We start from the raw sequence: 20256 nt of genomic DNA, 5'->3' as shown, positions 1-20256 counted from the left end.
ATACAAAATGTCAGGTAAAAGTTCCATGTTATTCTAACTAGATCGATAATACATATATTTTCATGTGTATGATACATTGAATATGTTCCTAAACTAGAAAACAAAAACAAAAAACAAAAACATCTATACCGCCAAGAAGGTAACACGTATAGCACAAACGGCTACATGGAATATCAAAATCGAACAACATTAAGAAGAGTATTCTTGAGTATATTGAGAATTACTTCAGAATGCCATAGTCATCTATTACTTGTATATTTGGAATAATGTCTTTGGTGGCGAGTTTGTAATCCGTTTGAAAGCGGAGGAGCTATATTGTTTGCCAAGCTGGGACCTGGATCCTTAAACGAACAAGCGTATAAGTATTTGGAAAATCTCTCCAACCCTTTCATTGTATACTTACTACTGAATCATCAGCAACCTGGCTATCGTTGGAATTTGTAATTAATAGTAACTTGTTTTCTTCAGCTTCAATATCAATTATCCCCCCTTTACTTTTTTGATAATTGAACAACTGTTGCATTTTTTGTTGTAACACTTTCAGATCATGGGTAACTTCAAATTTTTGAGCATCATCTAGTTCTCTGGGTGGTAACGCTGTTTTGAGCTCATCTACATCACAGTAAATTGCATCCCTACACACAGGACATGTTGCCTAAACCGTAAAACATTAATTAAAACAAGGCTCAAATTACGCACTACAGTATTGTTATCTACTTGAAATGCTTTGGTGCTTCTTTTCCATGCTGGCAACTTTTCCTGCTCTTCTTTGAAATGCTTTCCAGTGATAATGAGATGATTGGCAAGACAATAGTTATGGAAGTAGTGAAAACATTGCGTTTTTGTAAAGGAGTCTCCGTCGGAAAATCCATACAGACACACTGCACACTGACAAGTTGGCAAATTGCTTTCAGTTAAGTTTTCTCGGATTAGCTATAAATGAAAAGCTAGCTGCAGAGTGGATGGACGTAGATCTACATAAGTAAAATTCAGAATAGCAAAAATAATTTCTATTAACTACTAGGAAACTTGAACATCTCAAACTTGATGAAATTCCACATTATTTCGTAAACCTATTAATATACTTTTGTCCCTTTCTGAAGTGCAAAGCAATCAAATGTTTCCTGAAAAATACATTTTCTTCTTGTTCTTAATCTTTTAGAAGATGTGTTTTCTAATCAGGTTATTTGACATCGGCTTTGTCTTATTGTCTTCTCAGCTTGTCTTTAGTACACTTAACGCTTGATAACTGATATACCTAAGCAGTGTATGTTAAAAAGTCTATTCAATAATCATGAAGAACGTTCTCCATTTTACGCCTGTTATAATTTTATAATCTTCTATTTTTCCACACCTGATAATATTTTTTATAAAGGGGCAAATCACTAAAGTTTCTAAGTTAACAAAAAGTTCGCAAAATATTAGTTTTTTTTCGTTATAAGATCGGCGCGATCGGTATACGACCGTTACATGCCGTAATCACCCTATTCGTCAGAAGTGCCGAGCGTATGGTTTAATTTCAAGGTGTTGTCATTCTAAAGAATTTAACAAACAATAAATAAACAGCAGTTTGCAACACAATCTCCAAGAATATTGTTTAGACTTCGACCGATAACTTTTACCGAAGGTTCAGGAAAACATTACGTTTATGCAAAATGAGTAGAAAATTGAATTCCATCTTATCTTTACTGTTGAGCCTTGTTACCTTTTACTTTAAAACTTAAAAAATATTTTCGTGCTGAACTTTGTATTCTTTGATTAACATTTTAGGACGAGGATCAAGGAAAACGTAAACATTTTCAGAATATCGTGTATTCGATAAAAAATATATAAATAAAGAATTTATCGGCCTTACAACTTTAGCCAATATTTTTTGTAAGTCTAAAACATTAATTATGCCACCAGAGGTATTTGTTTTGTTCTAAAATAGGTAGACAGTTTAGCACACTAAGTTTCGAACACATCGCATGTAGTATATTGTAAGAAAGCCCTTATAAGTCATATATTGGTTTCAAAGACTAGCTAAAGAATTATTCCGTTAACGACACTGACCTATATAAATTGGAACCTGTTCGCCAAAAGTCAATAAACATAAACGTATTAAAGAATATTTCATAAAAATCTGTATTGACTTAATAATAGAATGTTTTTAAACAGATTCGACAAAATAAGACAACGTGTAGATCAACTCATTGCTTAATTCAAGCATTCAAAAAAGTGGTTATTCGTAAACATTGCTTCTGATCGAATCTGATGAAAATGCTCACTTTTGAATCGTTTGAATAAAAATTCTACTATGTAATGAAAATGTTAGTATCTGTAAATCAATGAAATGAAAGGATTTTTTAGCTACTCAAGCGGACAGAATTTTTCGTTATTTCGAAGTCATCTGTCCGCTTAACCCACCAAAAAACCCTCTGATAGCAATTCTATGTTCACATCACTCATCGTGATTAGTAATCAAATGTAGATGAGACATGGCCTAATTAGCTGTGGTTTAATATAATCCGTAATAGAGCCAGATTTACTAAGACAAGAATAATAACAAAGGAATGCCGGAGGAATGAATAGATAAACAAAATTACATCATAAAAGACGTAAAAACGGACAGGGATTGATTGTTAAAACAAAATGTTATACGTTTGCCAAGCAAGATTATACACTGAATACCAAATTGTCTCAGTACAATACAAATAAGTTTTAATTTAATTTCGTAAAATAATATCTGGATCTACCACATATTCTTGTTATTATAATCAATGTATAAAACCAACTAATAGATTACAGAAACCGAATACACATGGATTAATTACATTAAAGCAATTTAGGCGATAGCTCTTTTTTAAAACGTTGATGGGGACCAATCGAAGCACATTTGAAATTCAAATCATATACAAGCGAGATTTCAAGAACCAATTAAATATAATTCTCCTTTCCGTGTTTAGATACTGAAGAACCAATAGCATAAAAATTAAAACGTTGCTTATAATACCAGCCACATTATTTGCTAAACACAATGGAACTGAAGACAAAAATCCCATCTACTTTAAAAATAAACCCAGAGCTTCGACCTGTGAGAATGGGGATACAAAAGAAAACTCAGATGGTTGATAAAGGAAAAATTGTTTTCTAGCAATTTAAAGGTTCTTGGGGGAATTTCAAGATTTCGATAATATGCGTCGGATGGAAACAGCTTTTCCGTCACGACTAATAAAAAACGCATAATTTTAAGACTTACCTCTATCAACTCATAGATGACTGGTTGGCCTAAATATTCATCACATTTCTTCTGAATTTCATTGTGCAAATGATCAATTGTTGAATCGTCTAGCCCTCTTGGACTTTTCAGTGCTATAATAGGTTTGCTATCTGGATAGTCCTCAGGCAATTTCACTTCTAGAGTAACACACACATACTGCTTGTCCACTTCATTGGCAGTGGATGGAAATATAACAGATTTGACTAGATCAACACAACCTCTGGAATGTGAATAATATTTATGAGCACTGGATTGCCCTATTTAGCTTTTAGCTGAGAGGCTCACCTTTCATTGTAAATTATTGATATATCGTCCATAAATATAGCTTCCAGAGCCTCGAGCTCTTCTTGGACCCTGCAAAAAAGAGGACGAGTATGTTGAAAAGAGTTAATGGAATACCAGGAATATTATACCTTTCCAGTTGAGACATGGCACCTAACAGTAACTGCGACCGATCAATAAATAATAAATTTTGCAAAACGATACTTGTTTTCCAACAGGACCCAAAGAAGAACTTGCGAACGTCAAATTTCAGCTGTTAACCACCAAAAGAATATTAAAAGAAGACGATAGGTAGTAATCGCACTTTAGGAACACTACGTTGACCCCTGTGAACAGTGTAAATGTGAATAAAATGCAGGGAACGTTTTATACGTAAATGTACTAAATATGGGAAATAATGTTGACTCATACGGAAATGTATTTCAACTCTCTTCTTTCCGGAAATTTTCTCGATATAAGAGAAATACTGTCCAAGTTCAAAATAAACGTAGCCTCTAAGCGGCAGTGCCAAATTGCGTGGAATTTTTCAACAGCGCAAACTGTTTGTGTTAGTCGCTACTTGACATTGTCAGTGAAATCCTATGTTGGTCTAAATTGAATATATTTATTGTATTAATTGTTTTTTCGAGCATTTTTCTTATTCTTCAACGTACTAATAATGTCTGAAGGCGATCTGAGCCATTTAATTCCCACTCCTTTAATAACCAAACGAACTCGAACGAATTCGACGTAAGTTCATCAGCACTCGTTTTATTTATTTTTTTATTTTGGTTTAATAAATTTCTCTTCAGATGTGAAAGAATCCTAAAAACTCACCACTTATATGGGAGCATAAAACTGTTTTGCAGAGAAAAAGGGCATGGCTTTATTACACCGGAAAATGGAGGAGAAGATATTTTCGTTCATATTTCAGAGTAAGTATATAGATCCTTCTAGTAAATTGATAAATAACCTATGATTGATCTGCTAATTAGCAACATCCTTGATCCCAATAGCGTCTGAAGCATGAGATTTGGTTCAATAAGTACGAGTCGTATTTTTATGAACGTCAATAAAAATGAAAATATATGATTTAAATGTTGCATAAAATTAGTTGTTTTTATTTTGCAGCATCGAAGATGAATACATCCCGCTTCCAGGTGACCGGGTAAAGTACCAACTTTGCCCTATACCGCCTAAATTTGAGAAGTACCAAGCAGTTCATGTTAATATTGTGGACTTGAAAATTGGGTTACACAAGAAATGGGATACAATCGGGGGGCAGCTTCATTAAACCCTCAAGTAGTTTAAGTTTACTACTTGGAATACTGGCATTGTCAGCTTAAGTCGGAATTAACATTGTGGCAATTATTATTTGCCTTTAAAGCTTTTGGGCAGTGATTTTTTTCATTTGGTTTGCTCTTCTCATATTTATATTACATGTCAATTAGATCAGTTGAGACAATTGGTATCAGTATTTAAATTTTACAATAATGTAGTTTTATTATATTTTTTTCGTGAAATCAATCACTCATGCATGTCTGTCGAAAATGGGATTCCACTTAACTCAATAAGTTTATAAAACGTTCAGTTGTACTCTAGAATTTAATTTCGGTGGGTAAAAGGTTTCTTATTACATTCATCGTTAGTATGATTTAACATACGAGTATATAGTATACATATTTAGAGATAGGTGGATGTTAAATGTTAGCGTATTCTGTTATTCTATGTTATGACGTTGCCATATGCCATAGGAACAACAGTGAATGTTTCTGTAAAAATCCATGTATGTATACTTAATAATGTCTAATAAAGAATACGTACATTGCAGTCGGTTAGATCCAATGGTAAACAATCAGTCTACTAATAGTAAATACAAGATATGTACTTTTTTTGAAGAATTTTAATCCCGTGTTCGGTTTTTTCGAAAAACTAATCTGTAATTCTTGCATGATATTGATTTTATTTCAATAGCGCAAATGAACGTTATGGTCGATTGAATATATAATTGGAGAATTTTTCTATAAGAATGTAGGAAATCAGTTGATAAAATAAAATAAAGAAGGTATGAAAAAAGTCTCCGAAAATAACTATTTTAGAAAAGTTTGAAACCTGATTTTAAATCGCTACTTAGCTACAATAGTTAACTTAACTTTTCTGTTTTCCAGCTATTTTGTCGACGTAATGAAAAAACCGTTGATGTGAAGATGTTTATTATAAAAAACTGTTAATAGCAAATGTATAAAATGGACGGCACGACCTTAAACTAAGAACATGTCAGAGGCGATTATTGGGTTTTGTCATTGTTTTAAAAGTTTCTTAGAAGGAAATTTGAAAATTACAAATTTTCAAGATATGTAGTATTTTTTAATCTTATTCAATTAACTTAGTTTTTTAGATGTATTCTGTAAATTCCTAGCTAATATTCGATTCAATATTCATCCGAAATGAAAACAGTAAGGCGATGACAAATATCTCTCACACATTTGAGTAACTGGACGGAACTAATTATTAATGCTTAAAACTACCTGACTAATACTAAAGGCCATTTGAAAAACCGTTGTGGAAAAATTGTGCTGGTGGAGTTATAAATGAAGAAATATAGCGAAATAATCTATTTAAGAGTTTTACGCTAGATTTCTTGCTCATAAGCCCTATGGCGTAAATACTCGTTATCTGGTAAAGTGGTGTGGCGCAGTTTGCAATACTTTGCGCCCCATTTTAGAATTCCCATAATGGCTCCCACCACTAGAATGAGAGTCACAAAAGCAGTCATGGGCCAGTACACGTGAAACATTATGAAATTTGGTAAATTTCGATTAAATTTCACTTTCCCTCTTAGTTCTAAGCTCTAGAAATTCTGCTTCCTCGCGAGCCTCTTCTTCACGGGGGTGATGGTAAACGACTTGATTTTGAGACGAGATTTCTTGAAGCTCAGTGGAATAATCGAGTGCGGGTTGTTTATGTGGTGTTGCGGTCCACAAAGACACTATCCACCGATTTCCTGAATATAATAATTAGGTATTCTTAATTTCTACTTAAAAATTATTTGTTTTATTCGACATGTTGTGGTGTTCAATAATGATTCGTGTTAATTATTTAACTCCTTTTACATCTTTGAATATGTTCTTTTGTTGCAATTATTGCCATTCTGACTCTGTTTTGCATGTGAATGCAGATGTAGGTACTTTCGTTATAAAATTATACGAATTTTTATTAAAATGGACCACTCGGGTTTGATATTTTAATACTGGCCTGTACACTGTTTGATTTTTAGCTACAGGGTGTTAAAATTTAAAAAAGAGAAACAATAATTTCAAACACTATGCGAGCTGAGAAAATTCTAAAATTTTTCGAGTGCGAGGTAGATTCAGTTTTCTAAAGGGAGCAAGTATTTGCCCTTACTTGCGTTGCTTCTAGCCGGAACCACTTTTAATATAGAATCATAAAACAGAGCGGATGATATCCAATAATTACTGGCGGAGAAGAAATTGATTAAAGGTTGGTAGAAATGATATTTGGAATTCACGATAACGCACAAAACAATAACATAGATGAGGAGAAAAAAGTTATAAGGTTTACTCTACAAAGCATAAAGAATAAGTGGGGGGACAGTTGTAAAGAAGCACAAAAAATAATAAGTGTTTAGCAGCATATAACGGGATTTATAAGGTACCTGTTAAATGAGAGCACGCAATTTAAAATAACAAAATTATTTTTTGAACGGCAGAGCATGAAACTGAATATAATGCTGAAGGATATGTTGTCAAACGGAGAATGCTTGCGGTTATAAGGACTAATGTTGACGAGGAAAACATTGTTCAATTCATATTGTTACCGACGTACCACTTCTAGGAAAATATTTGCCTATACTATTTCACCAACCATAATAAGCCTCAGTTAGGTAACACACAAGAAAGAAGATAATTCATTTTTTTGTTCAAGGTTTGATGCCTTATTTTTTTACTTGGGGCAATAATTAACTTGAAGCTTCTCAGGCACACTATGGACCTTATGCTATTATTATCTTGCACAAATAAATGGGCGGGTCTAATATTTATCGGACTAGTTCCTTACCTGTATGTCTGTCGTTCCAATACTCAGAATATCTGGAGCAACAACCAAGTGCAATGTTTAGGACAAACAAAGCAAATGCAATAATGGTGCAGAATGTAATGGCAATATAAAAGGGTGAAAAATCGCCAACGTTATCGGCTATTTTGTCCTCGTAGTATGGATCGCTAGATGGCTGATCGTACTCATTCACTGGATGGTAACTGACTGGGTATTGTTGCTGCTCAAACGATTTTAACTCGATGTTCCCATATGATCCAATCAAGGGCTTCGGGTTAGCGAGATCTTTGGCGCTTGGAAATAAGTATCCTGAAGACATTTCAGTTCAACTACACATGGAAAACTATAACAAGAGAAACAGGGCAATGTTTCCAATTGTTAATCCAGTGAGGCAGTTGATGAAGGAAATGTAACTAATTTTGAGTGCTTGGGTATAGGAACTAATGTAAAACTCTTGTCTACAGTTAAAGGAACAAGAATATCAACTAAATGAATCGGTTAAAAAGCTATTAAGAGCTACGCCTTTATTAAGCTACTTTAGCTAATGGGCATTGAAACTTTCACAAATTATCACAAAATGCTGCCTGTAAGACTAGGAACTGACTATCACCAAGTGTACCTTCAATATTATTGAATTACATAAATTAAACTCACTTAATTCATTGATTGATAACAAAAATGCTTATTTAGGCGTGGCCCACACAACAAATCCGGTCTTTAAAACGTTAACTGTCTTTTGTGTTTGTAAACGTAAACAAAATCGTAATTATCTTCTGTTTTTTTAGTTTGATTCCATCGTTTAAGAAGAAGCTCGTCATTTGGTGCTAAATAGTTTCGTCGATTGAGGAGGATTGTTTCCCTAACCTAATATAACCCGAAATTTTCAAATAACATTTTGCTTTGTAAATAATCAATCAGTTTATTTTTTTTAAATAAAAATGTCTGATCATATATTTCTCAGTGACTGTGAAGATGTATCTGAGGAAATTGATGCAAGCAGAAATCCATCAGGTAACTTTCATATGGATTTTTATATTAACTGATAATTAAATGGCAAAAATACACTTTTTGTTAATCTTATTTAAACAATGTTAAATTAACGGCAACTTGTGGTCGATCGAGATTATATATCTGACAATACTGTAGGAAAATAATTAAGTATTGAATTCAACAATAAATCAATATAATTTATGAATGAATTGATTTTCAATCGTTTGTTTTATAAGCCTCAAAATTGTTTATTTTTAACAAACTTGTGGTTCAGACAAGGAGTTAATAGTTATTTCCTCAAAATAATCGACATAACTGTAACTTTTTGTAATATACTCAGCACATGAAAGCTTGACAATTAGTGATCCAACGCTCAATAGAACATCAAAGACTCTTTCTTTTTTGTTTTTCACGTTCACCTCGAAGAATCTGCAAATGTTCCGCTCGTATTTCATGTTATAATGCAATTAATGCTCCTACTTGCACATTGTATCATTGATATTAAAGGACATCTACAACGCAAAACACTTACTCGATCACCCAGGAGGAACTTTATATTTCCATTATTGCATGGAGTCAAGCCTTCAACCGAAAATTTATTAAAATAAGTAATACGCTTTAACACAAATCTGGTTATAAATAATTGATATACGTAACTGGGTGGTAAAGCAATACGCTACTGTAAAGTAAACAAATACGTATATGGAAAATGGGAACTGGTTCCAACTCTTCGACCCAAAAAATACCTCCGATGTATTTTATTTTCAAGAAGGTAAAGTGGGGTAAGTTTACCCTCATTTTTGAGAGTAAAGTTATTATCTATTTAAGTAGTACAAATATGTACCAAAATTTAAAGTATGTAAGAATTGAATATCGGTTCTGTTGCCAGTGCACCAACCATAGTTTAGTTTTACTGATAGAAGAGAATACTTTACAGATATAAAGAATTAATGCATATTTATTTAAAATTGGAAAAATGCGCACTTGTCCCATTAAAACTGTAACTTTGCTGCAATTGCCAATGTGAGTTCTATTTTGCTATTGCTCGACATGAAACTCTTGAGATATGCATTTTTCTACGTTAAAAAAAAACTTATTTATACAACTTAGCACAACATATTTCTATACACCCAGTGGTCATGTAACTGTAGTAAAAATTTAAAAAAACATGCACAATTTACTCATATTGCACATGAATACTTAATAGATAATTACTTCAACATACGTTGGTAATCCCGTGAAAATTAATTTTGAAGGTAGAAAAAGACCTTTTTGTGATGGTGATAAAGTCGTATGGATCAACTACCATCTCATCAATCTCTTCAGGCCATTTAAATTGAAGCGTAGCCCAGTTTGTTAGTAAACTGGACAATCTATTGACAATCTAGATAAATGATAATAATCTCGTTTGGATTGTTTAAGAAACTTCTTTTCGCTATAATTCACTGAGACCCATTTCTCAGTACCTTGTGAAAAGTCTGCGTGTTCGTCTTTTTCATCTTTCTCGCTCATGGGATCCATGTGAAATGTCCAGGCCATCTGAGATCCTCTGCTTTACCTCAGTAACTTTTTAAAATTTTAACTTTGACTATGTATGATCCCACAAACCGTCCAATTTTTAATTAGACAAATGAAAAGGCTAATTCATCACATTTTTAACTCCTACATTTTCACATGGGCCATTTAATTTGTGCCTCACGTAGTGCATCATACAGAAAACGCCCCCACACTGGTATTACGAGTTACTTAGTGAAATTGTTCCGAACCTAGCGAGCTCGTTGATCTAATTCACAAACAAATAAATAAATACAAATTAAATAAATTTACTAATTGAGGGAGCTAAATTCCGATTATTGAATATCGGAACCCTAAATGATATAAAGTTTATTAAATTTAATATTAAAATACATCTATTTTAATAAAGTTAATAATAGACTAGTAAAGCGATGCTTAAAGTAAATGATTTTAGTTGGTAATTAGTTTATTTTGCGCTAATAGCAAACCTGAAGCAAAGCACTAGCAAAATGATGACAAAACTCCTTTGGTAGTCAATTTGTTTTGCGTTACTTAATATCAAACCAGAAGCAAAAGCGACTCCGCGATATTATAATAACTCTAAGTCAACAAAATTCAAGAAACCACCATTTCTTTCATTTTTTTAAATACCGCCCTGTTCGGTTAATCATAAATTCTAGAAGTTCTTTTCGTACTGAATTAAAAATATTACGATGATCAAATTCGTTTCTATTTAGTTGTTTTTCATTTCTTCTTCAGCGCTTAAGATGCAGAGTCGTGTTTTCAAGTTTCGGAATATAACAATTTAAAAAATCGGCCCAAACAACTAAATTCTAATATGTAATGCATAGTGAAATTTAGAATGAAATCAGCTATTAAGCAAAAAAAAGTTGCTGGAGATTTCTTGAAAATGATTCGTGGTAGCAAAAAACTAATAAAACCAGCGCCTAAAGACCGTATCTAAAATTTCCAGAATAGAATAATTCAAAAAACGAGCAACGAGTTGAATTAAGCATGAAATTAGCTGTTAGCAAAAGAAAGCCGAAAGTTGGTCAAACTTTCTTGAAAATGAAGATATAAGCAAAAAACTGGCAAAACCAGCTCCTAAGATGCAGATCGTGTTTACAATTTCCAGAATATAATAATTACACAAAATCCAGCCGAAACATAACTAAATTTTAATATGTTAGACCTCGTACATCGTTGAATTTAGAATGAAATCAGCGATTAATGAAAAAAGCCGTAATAAGGAAGTACGAAGTTGGGGAAAGTTTGTTGAAACTTAATTTTCAAAGCAGAAAACGGATAGAGTTTTTACAGTGACTTAAAGTTGGTATGTTGAGAAAATGAAGTGGGTTTGACTCCTGATTTGATATTAATGACAAAAACCAATACGATTTAAATTAGAGAATTTCGTTTTTTTTAAATAGATCTTACATTAGCCTTTTCATAGACCATAGTTTTCTTGCATTACTTACGGTTTTTGATATCCCCTATTTGTCCTTTTTATTGATGCATATAGTGTGAACGCATTAAATACTTTACTTTACGCTACTTTGTAAAAATTCATTTTGAAGAATATGATGTTTTCCTTTTTGAAAAAAAAAATGAATGGTTGTATGAATTTCTCTTCTTATACTTTCGATCGTTGTTTTTTAAAATCGCCAGTAAGTGTTCCATATTTCAGATAAAATTGAACGTGCCCTCTTGGAAGCGGCGGGAAAGGGGAAGCTTGAAGTCGTGACGGAAATTATAAGTAGAAATCCGAATTTAATTAATGCTACCGATGCAGATCAATACACTCCTCTTCATAGGGCTTGTTACAGCAATAAAGTGGATATTGTTAAATATTTAGTTGAACATGGGGCTGATTTATCTGCATTAACTGAATTAAAGTGGCAGCCCTTACACTGCTGTAGTCATTGGGGACATGCTGATTGTGCAGCCGTTTTGTTGGAAAATGGGGCAGATCCAAATGCTCTCACTGAAGGAGGTATGAACATGAGTGTGACTTGATCAATATTAACGTGTTTTTTGTTTTCATTAACAAATTAATCGATTGCCTGAAATAAATTTTATCTGCTCCAAATTGCTACTTCCTTTTTGTGGAAATTCAGCTAGTTCAATTTATGAAATTTGATGATGGTCAAGCTACTAATCCCGTAATTTAAAATATGTTATATATTGTTGAACCATGTATTTTCAACTATCGATAGAAGACGACAGAGACGTAAGTTCCAGTACTTAAACCTCAACAAAAGCTGGAAGTAAAACTTAACACATTGATCTTAAATGTTGTGCTTAAATTTGAGACGTCCATCATCAATAATTTCTTCTAGTTATTTATTATGGTCGATTTTACATCTGTATATCAAAGGAAACATAATACTGATAAAGTTTAATTAACTCAAACGTTTAACACAACGGCTACTTTGCAACAAAAAATTTCGCTCTTCAGGCCAAACACCGTTACATATTGCAGCTACAAAACCCGGAGGTTACAAGATAGTTCAGTTGTTGCTAATGCATGAAGGAACTGATCCAAATATTCAAAATGGTAATGGAGAAATCGCCTACGATTTAGCTAAACGAAGTTCACAGTATTATAACATTTTTGAAATGGCAGATCCGTCTTTCTCTATAGAAAATATCAAGTAAGTATATGCTGATAATATGTTTAATGTATAATTTGAACGGATTTGGCTTCCTATGATGCGTCTTGAATTACCTACTTTTTGGAACGGAATGGTTCTATTTTAACTTAATCATTTTTTATTGAAGCAAACGTTCTTATAATTGATTTTCCACATTGATTGAAAGTCAATTTGTTGAAATTTTTGTTTCTATTCTACATTTCTTGGCCGTTGTAAACTAGATGTGCGTAAGTTTCTGGGATGTTCTTCTATATTCTTTATATTATTTTAAATCTTTAATTCGATTTTCCAGTTCGAATAAGCTACAATGAATCTGAGCAACAAAGCGTTTTGATGAAATGTACACGAAAGTTTACATACATTAAAATATAAAGTAATTTTATAAAAAAAAATCATTAAGTGGGGACTTACTAATATCCCACAGTTTATTAACTAATCGCAATTGCGCTCTACAACATCTTATATCAGGGTAATAAAGCATTATTTACGAAGATGACAAAAAAGTGGAAGGAAATACGGTAAGTAAAAGTGATACTCTTTATGGTATTAAAACATTTTATGACCGGGGTCAAAGTAATATTTGTTGCACGTTTGTTCATTTTACCGTTCCTATTATATATAGCTAGAAAGTTAATTAAAAACTGATTGAATACTGGGTATGTGAGGATGTTCTGCAAAATAAATCGGCTACATATACAGGCTGTCCCGGAATATGTGGGCATGCTCTTGGATTTGTACAGAGCACGTTTAAAAAACATAACAAGTTCCTATAGAAACATTTGCAGAGGGCCCCCCTAGAAATACAGGCCTTTAAAGGAGCCACCTGAGAATCAATTTTTTTAAATAACTTTTAGAATACTTCATGTGATTTAATAATTTTTCTACACAATGAACTGTACATCATCGCTCTTAAAAAGGAACCACGAAAACATGTTTAGTATTTCGGATTGCCAGGGATGGACTATGTGCAGCACAATAATAGTTAATTTTTTTTACCCTGTACAATGAAGGCAAGAAAATAATGTATTTAAGGAGCTTTAACCTTAAACTAAAAAACGACACTCTTGATTCATATCGATAAACAGAACGGTTTTCGAGGAAAAAACATTATTATTGAATACGGATTTTAATGCATGCATTGGTCATCTCTAGTGTAAAGGGTAGAAAAATTACTATTATTGTGCCCTGCAAACCGAAATGCTGAGAGGGTATATCCTTAAAAACATTTGTTTGTCCATTTAATTTTTTTTAATTACCTGTTTCCAGAAGATTAGGCAATAATTGCTGATTTTATTATTTCATTGTGTCTTTGTTCAGGATATTTTTTTGCATCAAGTCGACTTGTTATTAAATAATTGTTTTCTCTTTTTCGCATTTTATCGTATTTTTCACACCATTGATGAATGGTTTAATGCTTAATACTTACTTTGGATAGTTAATTCATTTAATTTATTACAGGCTTGATGCGTTTTTATGATATTTTGCTGAGAGTGTTGAAAATTCCATAAAAGTTACTCATAACCATGTAATTGCAACATTATTTTATTATTAAATGAAGTATTAAATTTAGCGTCTAGTAATAAGGGTCTTCAATTACAAAAAAAATTCCAAGGTCCAATTCATATGCCGTCTGAAAAATGTTTATAATTGAATTAATCTTATAAAACCTTTGGAACACTTCGTGATTAACTGATTTTAAATAAAATCTTTAGCTATAATAGAAAATGTGCAAAAGTAATAAGTAGAGTATCTGTTATATTTTAATATGTTTAATTTCGAGTTAAGAGTTTTTTGTATGGAAAACACATTTTGAGCCACGTTACATCCGTTTATTTTCTATAATAAGAGCTGTATTGGACACTACCCAGAAACACACAAAACAAATAGACATCTTTTATTAATCAGTACTATTGGCCATACTTGTATGTCTAATGTGGTTTGTAAATATCTAATCTTTTTAAGTAAAGACATTTTTTTCGGTTTCAGCAAGCTTGAAGGGGACATTAAAAGCAATACAAAAAACATCAAGGGTTAGCGAGCATATTTACTAAATTTATAACAAGACTGTTTGGTTTTTTTATTACTTAGAAATAAATACCTCTGCAAAATAAATCCAGTGGTATGTTCCTCGGATTCCTGAGATAAAATAGGGTACTTTTAGTACAAATCAGTAAAATTGTCCAATAGCAAGGAATATTTTAATTCACTAGGTTTCATCCAAAAAATATCGGTTATAAATATTATGGCCGGCTCTTTTGAATATGTGCCAGTAAGTGAAAGCCACTTTAACTTTTTTTTGAATTGTTATAAAATTTCGTATAGTCATTTGTCTGTATTGTCTGGATCATTTACACCTTTTAATTAGTTTTTACCAAAATAAAGTTAATTCGTTTTAATCATAGAACTTTTTGTACGCGCGAATTACGCTGATTTGGATTCTAGACTTCGTTCGTCGACGCTCTTTCGTTCTTCAAATTTGTGCCTCTAAATAAACTTATAAATAAATTAATTTACTCACACTGTACATGATCTCATATTCACGGTTTATCGGGAAAGACGTGATATGTTAGTGAAATGTAGAAATAGTGAGGTGGGTCTCGTCAAGGCCGAAACCGCAGCAGCAACATGAAAAGGCAGATGCACTAGATCAACATCCTTTTATTTGTTATTATCATATTTGTCTTGATTCTGTGGGCGGATTCGAATATTATTATGACATAGCTGGCGATATTTAGATTGTTGTCACGACTCTTAGTTCGTTGGTTTGAATTGACCAGTGTTTGAATAAATATAGGATGCTGCAATATTATTTATTCAATTTGGTATAGGAAATTAATAATCGATTATACAAATTATTAAAATCGGGAAACCAAACTTCAGTATTTTAAGTAAGTTTGTACAGAGCGTATTCTTAACATAAAACATCATACAAATTGCATTAAAATGATAATGCATTTGCTACCTTAACAGAATTACAGTGCAATTATAGTGCAATGTTACATAAAGTACTTAAAAATAAATATATAATTTGCTACTTGAAATAATTAAAGCAAACGCGTTTACATACAGTGTTAAAGATTTGGAAGACGATTTAAACCTTCAAGAGTAGAAGGAAATAATTGAAAACCATATTGAGGTCATTACCATTATTAGCTCAATAAAATATTTTAATTTGCCTCTTCAATTCGGCGCTGAATTTCTCTGTTGGCTTTCCCCCACTGTTAAACAGCATGTCAAAATTCAATTTTTTAGATTCCCTATTAATTTACTTCACCATTACTCTTGTCTATCCTAATCCGAATAGAGTCGAAGAAGTTTGCGTAATCCTCTTAAGACCTATATTAATAATAAGATTCTTCAAAAAAATCCTTTTATTAACTTCTGTGCCATCATCTTTTAATTATTTCTAGTTCGGTTGCCTTTCATTTCATCACATTTCACCCATCTCCTCAATCGTTTCTTCATCAGTCAATGTACACATCCTCATCTAAGAGTCATCAATTAAAGCAAACACAATAATCTCTTTATTCATCTTAATCAACCTTACTTTGCTATTTTATGTATTAACACGATTATTTTTTATAATATAAAGAGTGAAACTCGTTAGCAGGAATCCTACTTCAAATAGATTATCAAACAATACAGCCTTTTTAATTTTTTTCTTGGGTTTTGTTTGGCTTGTGTTTTCAATATGTTTTTTTTGTGCACAGGGATTATTCACTTTTAACATGTGAATTATCAATGCGCACCAGTCTTGCAGTGAAATCTAATATAACACTTTTGTTGGCAGCCATGCAATGTTATGTAATTGTTATGCGCATTAATTGCTTTTGCAAATTCAAAAGCGTATTGTTCTTTGTTTAACAATGATGGAAACACTTTTTATTTGGAGTGCAAGTCTCTACCTCACTCGTACCTAAAAATATGATTTTTCAAACAACTATTTTTTATATTTTCTTTGTGCCTTTTATGTAAGCATTTACATTAAACTATAGATTTTGAACAATTCGAATTAAGTTAAGTTTTCCTGTCACTGTTTAAAAGTATTTTAAATTAATCTTTAGTAAAATATTCCAAATGCAAACACCTAAACTGAAACTAACACAATAAAATATTATAATATTTTAGATATAAATTAATTTAATTAAGATTTAATAAAGTTTTGGCAGTGACGGTGTGCAAGTTTTATTAATCGTACCCTTATAATTGATTTTATAATACATACAAAAATAATACGTTTTTTAAATTTTATTGCTATTATTGTTGATCCTTCTTCAGTTATCGAATTCTAAGATTTATAATGCTTAAATGTAAAAAGTAGTTTCTTACATACTTACATTGAATCCCACCGCTTGGTGTTATGGCACCCAGTATAATATACGTGTGCTCAAAAAATCACTTTAAAGGTATCATAAAAATTGCATATAAATCAGATAAAACTAATGCTGTGAACTAAAGCGATGAAAATAGCAGACATTTAAAAACAATTAGAATTTTTATGGTAATAACAATGGGTCGGTCCATTGCGATTCAAGGATGTCAGAGCACAATCTCTTCTCTGTGGAATGACTGGAAAATATCAGGTCATTTATACCAGGGCATCGCATATTTGTTAAAGTAGAAAATTCCGAGTTCAATAAAGGACGTTTGAAGTGAAATAAAATTAATTAATAATATTGAGCTGGAATTAGTGATTGCTTTGGGTGCAGTTCTGCGATTCAACCTAATAATCTTTCATCTGAGGAGTACAATGGCTAAATTCAAGCAATCTCAGTATTTTAGTTTGTTTTTTAGATTAAACTACTGTAAAAATGTTTGCCGTAAATTTGTTTGTAATAGACATCAAGGTTCATGCAGGTACATAAAAGTTCAGATTCCCATAACAGAAAGTGCCGTCAGCGGTTATTACCAAGACTATCAACATTCGATAAAATCTCCCTGATTTCATAAAATCATCTTCTCCAGTCTGTATGGTAGTAATACTTGGCAAAGCTGTGAGTGTGTAATTACATTAGCATACTAATTAATTGATGGATCAAATTATTTCCTGTTATTGATCCGAGATACGAAGTAGTGATAAGCAAGGCTTCTGCCGAACAAGACGAGTCAACCAAACAAACAGAACTAATTAGTTGGTTTATTGTTCAAAAACAAACATGCGTTTTAATCAATTTTTGTAATTGGTTGTCTAATTATTGGAATTTTTTGTAATATTTTGATGTCTAATTGGCACGCACGTCCATAATTTTGGAATGTTTACTTGCATCCAGCTAGTTTTATCATTTATCAGCAAAGTTGTTTCAATTTAAATACTTTTAATGCAATTTTTAAGCGCATGTCAGTTGGGAACATTGTGAGCCTTATAGACAACGCTTTTTCCGTTAGGCATATTTCGAGAAAGGATGACTGAAAAAACTCCACCTGAAATTGCAGAATTTTGCAAATCAAGCTTTCAAACACCCAAGTAAGGCCAATGTGTTTTACTCTTTGTTAAGTCGTTAATTTCGTTTTCTATAAGCGTTTTTATTTTATTTCCAGCTTGCGTAATATTAGATACATACTCCAAATAGTTCAATCATACACAAATATTTTTGTTCGGTTTCAATAATGACAACTTACTTTTTGTCCATTGTAAATTTTAAAATAGATTAAAATATTAAATTTTTCAAAAGTCAACTTCAAAATCAGTTAACTTTTTTTGTTTTCGTGGTTTGTTAACACGCTCTTTGTCATATTTTTGCATTTTGCGAGGATTCAATGCCGGCGATTAAAGCATTTTTTAGGACACCCCTTACAGGTATCTTAATAACCGAAATAAATAGTCTTTATTGTAATTTTGTTGAGAATCCTTTATTTATTAACAGTTCTTAAGGGATTTTTCTTTTTAGAATCCGGAAAAGTCAGTTCTCTACATAGTCACCCTTTTTCCATTTATTATTCAGCTAGCTCGAATCTTTCAATAATATACAGCCTTTTGAGATCTATAATAAACCATTTTTTCAGCTTATTATTATCCATTTGTTTGATTTACTAAGGAGGCAATCATAATTTATTCTGCTAATGGAATTGTGGGAAAACAAAAGTTGAAAATAATCGATAGAAAAATAACTTTCTTTTATGCAGCTACGATTTATTCCTTTGCTGCCCAACTTAGATTTTTCCCCTTTAGGAAGGATTCCCCTTAGATTTTAGGAAGGATGAACCCTTCCGTATTTTATAATAATTTATTATATAATTGAAATTGTCATCACTTAACGGATTTTCATTTGTTGAAGAATCGCACAGAAATCGCCATCTTGTATGTGAACTATATTTGAAAATATCATTCGTCCTCTGCTAGCGCAAAACACGATCATTTTGTAGCGATTTTTTTCAAATGCACTGAGTTAGTAGACATAAGCCTGTTACACATGGTTAAATCATAATTAATTTAAATACACCCACTTATTCTTAAATTATCAATCATTCTCCCATGCAAAGATAAACTGCTAATTTTGTAACAAGATTTTTATTTTTTTGCAAAATATTCCTTTACAATGTTAGCGCCTAAACTACCACTAGCTTAAGCAACTTCTTCAAGTAGGTATACGTTTCGCTACGTCAATTTTTACCACGAGTCTATTGTTTTCCTTAATTTATTCGCTTTTATGCGAATTTGCAATCCCTAATTGTTTTGTAACGGAGACGGCACTAAACGGTTGCTTAAACTTATTTAATTTGGTTTAAACACTTAAATTGGCATGATGTGTGTTTATGGTACAACCAACAGATTCATGTGACGAAAAACTCACTGAGAATTGCAAGAGGTTTAACTGTGTTAAAAATACACATGGACAAATTTAAAATACCTTTGTTGTAAAATAGATGAGAGTTGGTATTTTAAGTGTTTACTTAACTGCATTGATGAACTTCATCACGTACAAGGATGATACTGAAATATTTCTTAATTAACTTGTTTTAATGATGTAGCTTTGTAATATTCATGTTTCTGATTGGGAGAAACATGAAATAAATTCAAATTGTGATATTTTCATGCATTTTATTGATTTTTTGATCTTATTTGCTTGAATTGAAATATTGTCTCTCATTACGGTTTTATTTCTACTTCAATTAAATATTTTCCAGGAAACACATTTCAAAGTTTGAAAAGATTTATGAAAAAATTTATTTGAAATTTGTTAATAATATTACTAAACTATTTTTTAATATTCTGCGCTGAGTTGCGTATTATTTAATTTAGCGTTTGCTGATTACGAAATTGAAGAATATCTAACAAATAACCCTCATTCTTTTATTGCTTTTGTCTTTGCGTTCTCTCTACACCTTTCAAAGCATTTATAAATCATTTACTGAGAACAATTATATGAATATGAGAAAAATATCTTTTATAAACAAACAACCTTGAAAAATATAATTTTGTTTGAAACCCATGGAACCGTTATGTTTCCAGTTATCAGGCTATGACTTGCATGCATCATTAAAAATGCTGAACCATACATGAAG

General features: G+C 31.9%; 5 protein-coding genes across 7 annotated transcripts; 2 read left to right on the top strand and 3 right to left on the bottom strand.

The window, feature by feature from the left end:
- Nucleotides 1-10: 10 nt before the first annotated feature.
- On the bottom strand, nt 11-3842 carry LOC109544267 (E3 ubiquitin-protein ligase RNF25). The gene is made up of 6 exons (XM_019914359.2): nt 3673-3842; nt 3545-3613; nt 3239-3479; nt 718-933; nt 404-655; nt 11-341 (listed from the first exon to the last, which is right to left on the bottom strand). Exons 1-6 carry the CDS (start codon nt 3687-3689, stop codon nt 240-242), a joined length of 897 nt encoding a protein of 298 aa, XP_019769918.1. The 5' UTR covers nt 3690-3842; the 3' UTR covers nt 11-239.
- Nucleotides 3843-4087: 245 nt separating this feature from the next.
- Nucleotides 4088-5350, top strand: LOC109544271 (cold shock domain-containing protein CG9705). The gene is made up of 3 exons (XM_019914365.2): nt 4088-4270; nt 4333-4455; nt 4652-5350. Exons 1-3 carry the CDS (start codon nt 4200-4202, stop codon nt 4812-4814), a joined length of 357 nt encoding a protein of 118 aa, XP_019769924.1. The 5' UTR covers nt 4088-4199; the 3' UTR covers nt 4815-5350.
- A 366-nt stretch (nt 5351-5716) lies between these two features.
- Nucleotides 5717-6317, bottom strand: LOC125504298. Its single transcript, XM_048666112.1, has one exon. It carries the CDS (start codon nt 6315-6317, stop codon nt 6153-6155), a length of 165 nt encoding a protein of 54 aa, XP_048522069.1. The 3' UTR covers nt 5717-6152.
- Nucleotides 5717-8372, bottom strand: LOC109544270. Of its 2 annotated transcripts, none has more exons than XM_019914363.2 (3): nt 8249-8372; nt 7598-7937; nt 5717-6524 (listed from the first exon to the last, which is right to left on the bottom strand). In XM_019914363.2, exons 2-3 carry the CDS (start codon nt 7911-7913, stop codon nt 6340-6342), a joined length of 501 nt encoding a protein of 166 aa, XP_019769922.2. In that variant the 5' UTR covers nt 7914-7937; nt 8249-8372; the 3' UTR covers nt 5717-6339. The 2 variants fall into 2 exon arrangements, with proteins under 2 accessions (XP_019769922.2, XP_019769923.2); XM_019914364.2 differs by having other exon boundaries at nt 8214-8324.
- A 74-nt stretch (nt 8373-8446) lies between these two features.
- On the top strand, nt 8447-15157 carry LOC109544268 (ankyrin repeat domain-containing protein 49). Of its 2 annotated transcripts, none has more exons than XM_019914362.2 (4): nt 8447-8605; nt 11787-12092; nt 12582-12753; nt 14740-15157. In XM_019914362.2, the coding sequence occupies exons 1-4, from the start codon at nt 8533-8535 to the stop codon at nt 14786-14788; spliced, it is 600 nt and encodes a 199-aa protein (XP_019769921.2). In that variant the 5' UTR covers nt 8447-8532; the 3' UTR covers nt 14789-15157. The 2 variants fall into 2 exon arrangements, with proteins under 2 accessions (XP_019769921.2, XP_019769919.2); XM_019914360.2 differs by having other exon boundaries at nt 12558-12753.
- The last annotated feature ends 5099 nt before the right edge of the window (nt 15158-20256 follow it).

The sequence above is a fragment of the Dendroctonus ponderosae genome, unplaced genomic scaffold (assembly GCF_020466585.1).
Source record: "Dendroctonus ponderosae isolate FM_Combo_2020 unplaced genomic scaffold, Dpon_F_20191213v2 Dpon_F_20191213_4, whole genome shotgun sequence".
Classification (NCBI taxonomy): domain Eukaryota; kingdom Metazoa; phylum Arthropoda; class Insecta; order Coleoptera; family Curculionidae; genus Dendroctonus; species Dendroctonus ponderosae.
This window is presented reverse-complemented; position numbering and strand designations above follow the sequence as displayed.

Coding starts and splice junctions, on each gene's coding strand:
- LOC109544267 (XM_019914359.2), bottom strand. Junction 656..717: donor GAAGCACCAAAGCATTTCAA/GTAGATAACAAT, acceptor TTTACGGTTTAG/GCAACATGTCCTGTGTGTAG. Junction 342..403: donor AGGTTGCTGATGATTCAGTA/GTAAGTATACAA, acceptor TGTTCGTTTAAG/GATCCAGGTCCCAGCTTGGC.
- LOC109544271 (XM_019914365.2), top strand. CDS start 4,200: ATGTCTGAAGGCGATCTGAGCCATTTAATTCCCACTCCTTTAATAACC. Junction 4,271..4,332: donor CGAACTCGAACGAATTCGAC/GTAAGTTCATCA, acceptor ATTTCTCTTCAG/ATGTGAAAGAATCCTAAAAA. Junction 4,456..4,651: donor ATTTTCGTTCATATTTCAGA/GTAAGTATATAG, acceptor TTTATTTTGCAG/CATCGAAGATGAATACATCC.
- LOC125504298 (XM_048666112.1), bottom strand. CDS start 6,317: ATGTTTCACGTGTACTGGCCCATGACTGCTTTTGTGACTCTCATTCTA.
- LOC109544270 (XM_019914363.2), bottom strand. CDS start 7,913: ATGTCTTCAGGATACTTATTTCCAAGCGCCAAAGATCTCGCTAACCCG. Junction 6,525..7,597: donor TTGGAACGACAGACATACAG/GTAAGGAACTAG, acceptor TATTATATTCAG/GAAATCGGTGGATAGTGTCT.
- LOC109544268 (XM_019914360.2), top strand. CDS start 8,533: ATGTCTGATCATATATTTCTCAGTGACTGTGAAGATGTATCTGAGGAA. Junction 8,606..11,786: donor TGCAAGCAGAAATCCATCAG/GTAACTTTCATA, acceptor TCCATATTTCAG/ATAAAATTGAACGTGCCCTC. Junction 12,093..12,557: donor AAATGCTCTCACTGAAGGAG/GTATGAACATGA, acceptor TTCGCTCTTCAG/GCCAAACACCGTTACATATT.